The sequence below is a fragment of the Typha angustifolia genome, chromosome 8, assembly GCF_048772165.1.
Source record: "Typha angustifolia cultivar Huaian chromosome 8, ASM4877216v1, whole genome shotgun sequence".
Classification (NCBI taxonomy): domain Eukaryota; kingdom Viridiplantae; phylum Streptophyta; class Magnoliopsida; order Poales; family Typhaceae; genus Typha; species Typha angustifolia.
This window is the reverse complement of record NC_133246.1, coordinates 11,108,052-11,119,316: the sequence shown is the minus strand read 5'-3', so window position 1 is coordinate 11,119,316 and position 11,265 is coordinate 11,108,052. Positions and strand designations below refer to the sequence as shown.

The following is an 11,265-nucleotide window of genomic DNA, read 5'->3' as shown; positions in this document are numbered from 1 at the left end:
TGGCCACCATTGGATGGCAGTTGGGTTAGGAAAGTCAGCCAGCCACTGATGGTCATGGAAAGGCCAGAACCGCAATCACCAGTTACAGTTTTGCTATAGTGAGAATGGCCGTCGATGGAAACCTTCTAGCTGGTGCTAGCATGAATAGCGACCATGGTTTGGGTGCAGGAGGTCCAAGGAAGGGGCTGATGGTGGTGGCTTGGACTGAGAGGGCCTAGATTGCCACCAATTTTGGCCATACTTCTCCACCGCGACTAGGGAAGACAACATTGGGGCCATCGTTAAGGGTATCTCCAACGTTGCGTCGATGACAGGAAAGGTTTCCAAAGATGGTAGAAGTTCCGTCATGATCGGAGGTGGTGGTTTCATCACGATTTGGACTAGCTTCTCCCTTTCTTCACGATTAAGTTTGTCTCACCATGGGCAACAGCATTAGTAGTGCAAGGGGGGCTTTAGAGGTGGCAAAGACTCCACTACAATCGAAGGAGGGATTCTAGCCGAAGTTTGGGAGGCTCCACTCCACCTCTCTCATGGGTTGAAGATAATGGCTAAGATTGTGGGGGTTCTGGGGCATCCACCGATGATGGTGGTGCTGGGTCATGATAGCCACTATCAAAGCTATAGCCTTCTCGATCCTCTCGGTGCTATCTGCGGTGGATCTAGCGACCTCCTTCAAAAATTCTCTAAATATCACCTTCACCTACGCTAGTGGCTCATCGTTAGTGATTGCCGGTGGTGGTGCTGGCACTGAAGAAACTTCCATAGGAATAAAGATGAGTTTTTAGTCCTCTATGGCAGCGATCTCTCTTAGGTTAGCTTTGAATCACGTGTTCATCATCGTTTGAGAAACATCAGCTTTGATACCACTATTATGAACTAGATCTGGACCGATATGTTTGTAGAAAAATTATGATATATGGGTGGTAGCCTCGTGAGTTAGGGATTTAATGACTCTAGTTTGACGTGATTCCAAGGTTGGAGCGAAAAGATATAATGAAAATAGTGGAGAAATGTTGAAACTGAACAAATTGTAATTATCCAATGTTGCGAGTTGTCGAAGGTGGCAGATAAGCAAGGATGGTGGTGGTCATCCATAAGGTAAGGCCACTCATAGAGAAATATGGTAGCTAGGGTTTGAAAGCTTTAAATGAATCTAAGGTTAAAATATACTTCTATGAAGATAAAGACGATCTAACTGCTACGATAAAATGGTAAACACTCAAACAGAAAATAGTTAAACTCAATGTTCATTCTATAATAATAATAATTAATCAATGACCTCTTCTATTTATAGCAAGTCTGATCCAATTTGCCTTATTGGGCTTACATATGCTTTTTTTTTTAAATTAAAAGCAATAAGCAGATTCAACTAACTAACTCAACTTGACTCGACTAACTCAACCCACGTGGTCTAGTTTTATTAGTATACCTAAGTATTCACATTATCTTCAATCGGTGTAATAGTAGGTCTTTTTACCTTAGAAAGAGATCCTTTAGGAGATAATTTTTTTGTAGCACAATTGATATTTTTCCATTTGACCTCCTATGCTAGATGGAGCAAACCATGCTTACTAGAAGGTTATGATGCATGCATATTTAAAATATATAGATAAAAGAGTTTGGTTATCTGTATTGAACAGTTTGAGTCCTACTTATGAAATGAAAAATAAAACTGTTGAAAACTTAGCCAATATATGAAATAAAGTTAATTATAAGAAATTTAGTTGAAAATAGCAAGACAATAAATGCTAATTTGTGTTGTATCTCTCCTGATAAATTTCATCAGATTTCTACTTGCGAAGTAGCTAAGGATGCATGAAATATCTTTAAGATTACTCATGAGGGAATATCTACAATTAAATTGTCTAAGCTACAAAGGTTGACGACATGATTTGAAACGTTCTTCATGGAAGAGAATGAGGATCTAATGATTTTTAGGCAAAACTCATTGAAATTGTGAATTCAAGTTTTAATCTAAGTGAAAGAATTTCTATAGAAAAATTCTTAAATTCTTACATAAAAAGTTTTAGACTAAATTCACTAATATTGAGGAAAGCAAGGATATAGACTTAATGAAAGTGGAACAACCTATAAGCAACTTACAAACCTCCAAGTCTTTCCATCATAAACTTTGAAAGTTTAAAAGCCTTGTCTTGGCAACTATTAGAGATGAAGAAGAAGAGTCCGATGAGGATTGTGAATCAGACCCTAATATCATGGATCTTTTCCTAAAAAATTTAAGAAATTTTTCAGAAAATTGATAAGTGTCACGAGCAACAAGCTTGAAATTATGCCATTTAAAATAAAATAAAATTTCCTATGAACCCTCCGCTAACCCTAGTTCTAAGGCTTAAAGCCTAGGAGTAAAAATCATAGTAGAATGGTTTAATATTATAAATGCCAAGAATGGCCACATTGCATATGAATGCCCAAATCAGCTTAAAAGAAAGGCAAGACTCTACAAATCACTTGTGATGATACTGATAATTTTAATGATGATGACTCTAAATCCAAAGAATAAAATTATGTTGTTTTTCAATACTTTCTTTGTTACCTAATAAACTATTTAATGAATCTGTTTAAAGAGCTTTTAGTGAAGATAGGTTTGAAAATGAAGATGATTCAAACCTTTAAAGAACTTTTATAAATTGTAGAAAAAATTTTACAAGATCGAAAAAGATAATCTGAAACTTGTAGGACAACTGAAAGTGGTGTAAGAAAAAAAAAAAAAAACAAAATGACGGAGCAATAGGACACATTGAAAAATATGAAGCATCTTGAAGAAAAAAATTTAAAGCTCCAAAAGTTTTGGTTATTATAGCTCTTTCAACATAGATTATGAAATAGAGGAAATGTAAATTAAAAAGGTATAAGTGACTATGAAATGTCAAAGTTTGAGTATAGTAGTATTCATCTCATTTATTCTCACTTTCCTTTTTTTATCGTATTCATAGCTAACTTATAAATTTTATAAAATTTTGTAAAAAAATAAAATAAATTACAATTAGAAAAAAAGGAGAACCAAGAGAGATACTACTATATTCTTACTTTTGGAGACATTTTATAATCACTAATACCTTTCTAATTTATATTTCCTCTATCTCATAATCTATGTTGAAAGAACTAAATTAACCAAAAGCTAGAATTAATCTTTCAAAAAGAGATAATTGCTTAACTGGAATTATTTAATTTTCTTTAAAAAGAACTTAATCTATGTTGTAAATAAGTTCTAGTATCTAGTTATGGATACTATGAATTAGCAACGCATTTATGATTATAAAATGTCTTCAAAAGTTCGAATAAGGTAGTATCTATCTCGTTCTTTGTTATTCTTTTTTTTTTTTTGATCGTATTTTAACTATGAATTTTGTAAAAGAAGTTACGAATTATAATTAAAAAAAAAGAAGGATAAGGAGAAACAAAAGAGATACATTATTTTACTTTTATGAATAGCTAGTATAGAATTATTTTGAGTGGAATAAGATTAGGAAGACACTAAGGTGATAGAGGAATGAGAGATAAAAATAAAGAAATAGAAGGCAAGTATATCAGAAAGAAGAAGATTGTTTATAGCTTTTGGCTCTTTTTAAATCTTTTGGGGAAAAAAAAAATCTCATATACAATTATAATTTAAAATCTTATCTATTTACAACGGTAGGGCCATAGCAACTAAAATGAACAATAAAATGGTTGGAGAGTGGATATAGAGTTATATAAAAAGTCTCAGATATATAACGCTAGGAAACATATGTATTGAACAAAATATGTATGGCAAACTTTCGATTGTGCGAAATGTTTATATAAAATTATTTTGAGTGGAAAAAAAGAAAAAGAAAAAGAAAAGAAGGTAATGCAAAAATAAGAAATAGAAGAGGCAGCATAACAAGAGTAGAATAACATTTCTTAGTATATATAAAAAGCTTGTATAGAAAAAAAATATATAATTGAAAAATGAAAGAAGAAGAGAGAAAAATAAGACTTCCCTGTTGCGATGTCCCATCAATATTTGCCGATGTATCAAATGACGTAAGGTTCCCCTTATATATATATTTATATAATAGATAGAAAGAGAGAGAGAACTGATCATTACCAAAGAGCAAGGGGTAATGACGCTAAAGAATACATCCTATGTCCGAGTCTGGCCCATTTAACGATCCTACGTATACAGCCGGATCAAGCATTGGGAGGATGCGGATCCAATCATGATTAAAGAAAGTCTCATCTTGACGAACTATCCTCCACTAGGAAGTGCGAACCACGGGCTCAGCCTGCCTGTCTATGGCGATGGGCGACTGCCAGCTGTGGGTCCAAGGACACAGCATTGATACGTTGCTGTCACGGCGGAGGGGTGACGCTTTTTCACCTAAATAAACGTGAAGCTCACGTGCACCGCGGGGCCCCTCTGAGTGTGGGCCCCGCCATGTTTGGACACTTGTTAATTGCCGTTCGGACCTCGAGGATCAGCTGGGAAACTACCTGTACTAATGCACCAAATCCAGCAACAGGAAACCTGCCGCGTGTATATTCACATCCTCCAACTAAATGGAGGGGCTTTACTCTCTTTTTTCTCTTTTTTCTTTCTCTTTTTTTTAGAGGAAAAGGGGGTACTTTACTCTCAAAGGAAACGTCTGCGTAAACACCCCTGCATGTAAAGGGATTCTCTTTATCAATTAAAATTCCTTAACATATGTAAATTAGTTCACTTGACAAAATACTACAGTCCGTAATAGCGGAAATATTAGGTGTTAAATGAAAATACTCCTTGTCCTTTTGGCGTATAGTCCTTTTTGGAAGGGGGCCTTCCGCAAATGTGTTGTTCTTTTCGGTTCCTCTGTCGCTATTCGGAAAGCAAAGAAAAGTTCAGTCAAAGTCCTCAAAAGATAAACCCAAATCATAGTCAAATTGAAGAGGGGGATGAGGATTTGCTGTCACCCCCTATCTTTTGTCATGGGAGTTGGGTCCATTCTCTTGACCCCATTTTTTCTATTGAGATGGAGCCACTGAACGAGAAGACTACAGAATAGATTCCCCCCCCCTCTCTCTCTCTCCCTCCCTCCTCTTTACTACTCTTTTATACAATTGCAAATTTACAAACGGTACCAATTCCAATGCCATTGAAATGATCTACTATGCTTAAAGTATTGTATTCCACCTCTCTCATGTGCATGTTCACAGTAACACAAGCCTTTTTGGAACTTTCTGGTGGTCGCTTTCCTCATGGCACGCTCCCCATGTGACCCATCCTTTGCCTTCCTTGAATGTTTCATTATCGCCACTATCAGTTATCCAGCCATCTGTTACTTATCGGGCATTTTTATTCCGTGGGTTGGTGTGGTATCCAAGGATTAACCCTCAGTTTATTCCTCTCAATGGCGAACTTATCGACCGTCTGATTAGGTGGAGGGAATTGAAGTGCATGTACGCTCGCACTTGGTGTTCTACACACGTCTCGGCGTCAGACATGGCATTGAGTGTGCTGCGCTGTTGCTTGGATTACAAGTGTTGTTGGAATTCATGGGGACTGTAACTTTGATAAGAGAAGTATTTTCTATAGCATATTGGCGGCGTTAATTAATTTGACCACCTTCAGGCATGCAGCTTCCAATCTGTCATCTATGGATGAAGGTGAGATGGATCGGAGGATGCGAGCTGTTTTAGTTGAGCCATGGAGATCCTCTTTGCTGGATTGGCTATAAGCTTTGATGTACAAGAAAAGGGTCAGTCACCGTGATTTGATGTTCCTCGTCACTAGTCACCTTAAGGAGAACTCCTTCTCTAATGCATACCCTACCTTTTCAATTCGATTTAGCTCAACTTAATTTATTAGGCTTGTGTCTATATTCTTTAAAAATTATATAAGTGGAGAAACCAGATAATTATCTCAAGAAAATAAATTATAATATGTGTATAATAAATAATTAGTAGATATTAACTCTAATTGCTAGGAGAGTAAGTGAGCGAGAGATGTTGTCACATTAATTGAAAGCCACAGATGATATGGCTGCACGGCCTGCACCTGATAATAGATGTAAATAATATGGCAGAGATGAAACAATACTGTGAACTTTAGTAGAGATGAGGTGGGCTCTTGCCACTAAGCAATGTTCCCTTCGCTCCCTTTGCCACACACTCAGACCTAGTAACTGGAAACCCTAAAATATTTTACTCCCCATTGCTTGATTCCAACTTCCAAGGCCTCATCTTATTAGCCTGAGCACCTCGCCCTCTCTCTCTCTCTCTCTCTCTCTCTCTCTCTCTCTCTCTCGCGTATAGATAAAAACACATAGATGAGGAGGAAAAAGAAGTCCTCAATGGACATTGGAGACAGGCAGCACTCACGCAGGGGCGGCGGCGGAGCTGGAAGCGAACTCTTCATCTGCTTCACCTCTCGCCCTTCGTCCTCCTCCTCCACCTCTGCCGCCATGAGAGCCCCCACCTCCACCTCTTCTAAGTCTCTTCTCAGCCCTGGCCGCTCGTCGACGCCGGGGCCGCCGTCCCTGTCCGCCTCCCTCAGCCGCCGCCTTCGCAACAGCGGCAGCGTCAAGGGAGGCCAGTCCCCGATGTTCCCCGCCGTCGTCGCCGCCTCCGGCGCAGGAGGCCGGCGGAAAGGCGCCGCCTTTGAGGCTGCCGAGCCGTCCTCCCCGAAGGTCACCTGCATTGGTCAAGTCCGCGTTAAGAGCAAGAAGAAGAGGAAGCAAAATGGTGCGGTTTTGAGATCGAGATCGAAGAGGGTAGTGGGTGGGGAGGCCAGTTTTAGGAGGAACGAGGAGTGGAGGGAAGAAGAGGAAGTGGGTTTTGAGAAAGAGTGCTTGAGGAGCAAGAACCAGAGGTGGGTGTATCAGATCCCTGTTAGTATTTGCGAGGCCTTGAGGGGATTTGGGTCGGAGCTCAATTGCTTCTTTCCATGTGGGGGGAGGTCGTTCTGCTCGTCTTCAAGAGCAGAGACAGAGGTGGGGAAGGTTGAGGGGAAGAGAAGCACGGGCTCGTGTGGGCAAGTGTTCGCGAGGTGGTTGATGGCCATAGAGGAGAGCGAGGAGGGGAAAAGAGGAGGGGTGGTGGGGTTGGTGGTGGAGGAGAGGGGAAAAGGGGAAGTGGGTTTTTGGGAGAAGGAGGAAGTGGAGGAGTTAGAGTTGGAGAAGAAAGATGAAGTCTTGGTTGTTGGAGAGGAGGAAAAGGAGGAGGAAGGAAGGGTGAGCGTTTGCATTCCGCCAAAGAATGCTTTGTTGCTTATGAGGTGTAGATCTGATCCGGTTCGGATGGCAGCATTGGCGAATAGATTCTGGGGATCTCCCACAAGAGACGTTCAAGTGGAAGAAGAAGAAGAGGAGGAAGATGACAGCCAGGAGAAAGAGCAGGAGCCAAGCATTCCAGAAGAAGAGAGAAATGTGTGTGTTGGGGGTATCAAAGTGGAAGTTGATTCAAAGGATAGTGAAGCAGAGAGGAGCACTCAAGATGCGATTTTGACTGCTGCAGTTGAAGAAATCAGAGACCAAGTAGAAGAAAAAATGGAGCCAAATGTGGAGAAGAAAGGGGAGGAAGAACAAGAAGTTGTCAAAGATGGGAGTTTGGATGATCCAGCCAAAACTGAGGGGAACCTTTTAAAGGAAGAAAGTGAAGAGGAAGCAGAGAAAATCCAGTTGCAGGAGAAAGCAGCAGAATCAGTAGAGCTAAAAAACAGAGATAAAGATGAAGAAGAAGAAGAAGAAGAAGAGATCAAAGGAAGGAGACCAAGCACATCCTCGTCCTCCTCAACCAGGGAGGAGAGGAAATTTCGACGCAGCTCCAGCTCGTCCTCCTCGCGAAAGGAGAAGAGACGGCATAGCTTCTCCACCGAGATAGAAGCAAGGCGACCAAGCTTCTCCAACGAGAAAGAAGCAAGAAGAGCCAGCTTCTCCATTAGCAAAGAAGGGAGGAGAAGGTGGAGCTTCTCCATAGAGCAAGAAGATCTCATAACCGAGTCCAAACTCTACGTCGAATCCAAGAAGAGCAACAAAAGCTCCCCAGAGCCAGAGCAAGCAGAGGAGGACACCAACGTCGAAAACCCAAAGAGCCCAGAAGAAGCCCAAGTAGCCGAAACCAAAGTAAAAGAAGAAACCATTAAAACCGTGGAGGAAGAGAAGAAGGAGAAGAAGAGGAGCGGAGAGTTGCCAGATTGCCTCCTATTAATGATGTACGAGCCAAAGCTATCAATGGAGGTGTCAAAGGAGACGTGGGTTTGTAGCAACGACTTCCTACGGTGGCGGCCGCACCATGGCCAACGGCCTCGAGCCCAAACCAAGGACAGTGGAGAAGAAGGCGGAGGCAGTGAGAGTAAGGGCGGTGAGCATACTGCAGTGACCGTACCCACGAAGCAGGACGCGCAACCATCAGCTCCGCCTTTACCTCCCCCTACACCTCCTAAGCCGTCGGCCGAGCCGCCTAATGTGTTAGCCCTCGAGCCGAAGACGAAGCAGTATGAGCCATTCGTTTTGACAAGGTGTAAGTCGGAGCCGTTGAGGTCGTCGGCCAGGCTGGCGCCGGACGCGTGCTTCTGGAAGGAGCGGCATCGGCCCATCGGCGCCGCGGGAATCGGCTTCTAAGCGGAGCCGTCCGATGCGGTTATTGACTTGTCTTTGGTGTTGCTGTTTTGTGGTTTGTATTATAATAATAGAAAGTGGCCTCGGTTGTAGATTTCTTCCTTAATTTTGCTTTACTTTTTCTGTAATTGGAAGTTCACAATTTTAGATATCTTACTTGAGATAATTCTCACTGTTCTATTTAATGCTCTTCTATTTTCTTAATCCTAAGTTTTGAGGAGAGATGTTCAAGTGAAGTGAAGTGAAGTGAAGTGAAACACATCATTTAGTCAGTAGTAACTTATATATCTGATCAAAAAGCTATATATAAATTAGTTAAAGGGGTTATGTTATATGAAAATTTTTAAATTCAAATCCGAACGATATCAATTAATTATTCGATTTTTTATTTTTTTTTTCTCTTAAAAGAAGAAAAAGAAGCCATATATCAAATTACGTGAGCATAAAAAATGGATTTCAATCATTTGTATTTTAAAATATGATTATCGAGACAACCAAGATGATGAGCTTATTGTGCTAATGGGATAGGGACAAAAGTTGTATGCGTGCTCTCAGGGTTAAATCTCAGCTACATCAATTTAATTAAAATAATATTAAATCTTTATTTCTCTCTAAAGAAAGTGATGAGCCATAGTTAGTCTTCATAACCTCGGCTAAATTAAATCTAACAATAATATAACTCACGTGCAAGAGAATGCCTATGTAGTTTTATAAATACAAGGTTTTTTTTTATGAGTACCATTCCAAAGTTTGTTATTTGCATATGTACTCTTCTAAATTTTATATCTATGTGTATATGTTTAGAAATTTATGTTTCCAACATAGATATCCTTCAAATTATTTATTGACAATTATATCATAAATCTTTAGAAATTTAATAGGCGAAAAAACATAGATACTCTTAGCTAAAAGGAATGTATGTTATAATCAAGAGTGTTTTTATTTTACAAGTGAGCATCATGCAAAAATTTTAGAGTTTTAAGGAATATATATAAAACAAAGATAAGTTTTTTGATAAAAATATATGCAAATATCAACTTTTGAAGGATATACATACAAATAAGATATTTTAAAAGAGTATATATGTAAAAAAAAAAACTTTTATACAACAATTTAGTATAAAAAATAGCCACGTCGAAAACCAAAGTAGACATTTATATATGATTCTAATCTTGGCGCAGAAGTATCTTATGTTGGCAAACTGAATCCAAATGAGAGAGGCCAGTTATAGACCTCATACTTTCAAGGAAATAACTCAAAAGGAAGCATTGCCAAAAGAAATTTTTGATGAGCTTTCAGCCTGATACAACTACATGATTGCCTTCACAAATGAGAGCATGATGTGGGTCCTTGAGGAGAAGCTCTGACCTGATCAGCAGTGCCGTGAGCAACACTTTAATAAACTATGGCCCAGGTATGAGCAAATACATCTGGCTATAATGCAGATGTCCATCATTGGCGTATCATAGAGGAAAGCCAGTATGTTCACTGAGATCATAATTATGTAGTTTATTTCTTTCCAGGAAATTAGCTTTATCTCATGGATAGATACCTTAAACATGTGTTGGGAATTAGTAGAAGTCCTGAGATCCAAGTTTAGGATCATTGAGATGTAAAGATACTAAGGAGATAGATAGATAGATACTAAGGCATTCATCACCATGCTCCAGAGTATGACATGAGAATTTATTAACATTACATAATTTAGGCTCTCTTTGTAGAGATACATGCTATTAATCGGCAACCTTTTTTACACTAACTTAGGCTATTAACTAATACAGAAGTAACATATATCATGTCTTAATACAACCCTACTAATGATTCTGGACATAAGCTACAATCCTTCACACCGCACTAGAATAGTAATTAGCTTAATTACAGATTCCGCGAGATTTGAAATGATAACTTAAAATATTCGATCATGATACGAGAAACTTAAAACTCGTAGAGAAGATGATGAATGCTATGAGTGGGGAATCTTTTTAACTATTGCAGCATGCCATCCTCCATTCACTAGCAATTAATTACTCCAAGGATCAACTTGGAAGCAAATGTTTCAAAGTTTTCTCACTACAGGGGAAGTACACAAAATCTCATCCCCTTCAGGGCATTTCCACATGGCAGAAGATTGCTTGCAGCGTCTAATGCAGGAATTTCTTGCAATCAGGGATAGATGGAGTCTCATGATTGGCTGCAAAATGATTTACAGCACTTGTACTTTTAATATCTGCTATTTTTCCACAGTAAGTTCCTACATGATGCAGTAAAGCAGCATCAGTACAATGAAATGGCACAGATGCAAGTGTTCTCATTGGAAGGATATGTCTTGAAGCATTGAGAGCAAAGCAATCCTTGCTGGCCTTCCTCTTTGCCGGCCACATTGAAGGGATGAGAAATGAAGTGGGGAACTTTGATTGCTAGGAGATATGAGAATCCCATTCTATTCCCCCACCACCAAATTTGCTACCAATCAGGTTCTATCACTTTCTCTCTCAAGGACATTGCTACTAAAAAGTGCTTTTCTATTACTAGTTGCTTGGCTACTTGACTGATGTGAACTTTTATACATTAAACACAAAAAGATGTTACATAAGCAATTGATCCAAAAGGTTAAGCTACTATAGGTGTGAAGATGATTGATAACAAGAATATGTAGTCCTTTCATACTATAGCAAATAAATATAATAGA

At 39.2% G+C, this 11,265-nt stretch overlaps 1 protein-coding gene across 1 annotated transcript; it reads left to right on the top strand.

The window, feature by feature from the left end:
• The first annotated feature begins 5,989 nt into the window (after positions 1-5,989).
• Positions 5,990-8,758, top strand: LOC140766100 (uncharacterized). Its single transcript, XM_073105518.1, has one exon. The coding sequence runs from the start codon at positions 6,288-6,290 to the stop codon at positions 8,577-8,579; it is 2,292 nt and encodes a 763-aa protein (XP_072961619.1). The 5' UTR covers positions 5,990-6,287; the 3' UTR covers positions 8,580-8,758.
• Positions 8,759-11,265: the final 2,507 nt, after the last annotated feature.

Excerpts from the sequence above, each read along its gene's own strand:
- LOC140766100 (XM_073105518.1), top strand. The coding sequence starts at position 6,288 with ATGAGGAGGAAAAAGAAGTCCTCAATGGACATTGGAGACAGGCAGCAC.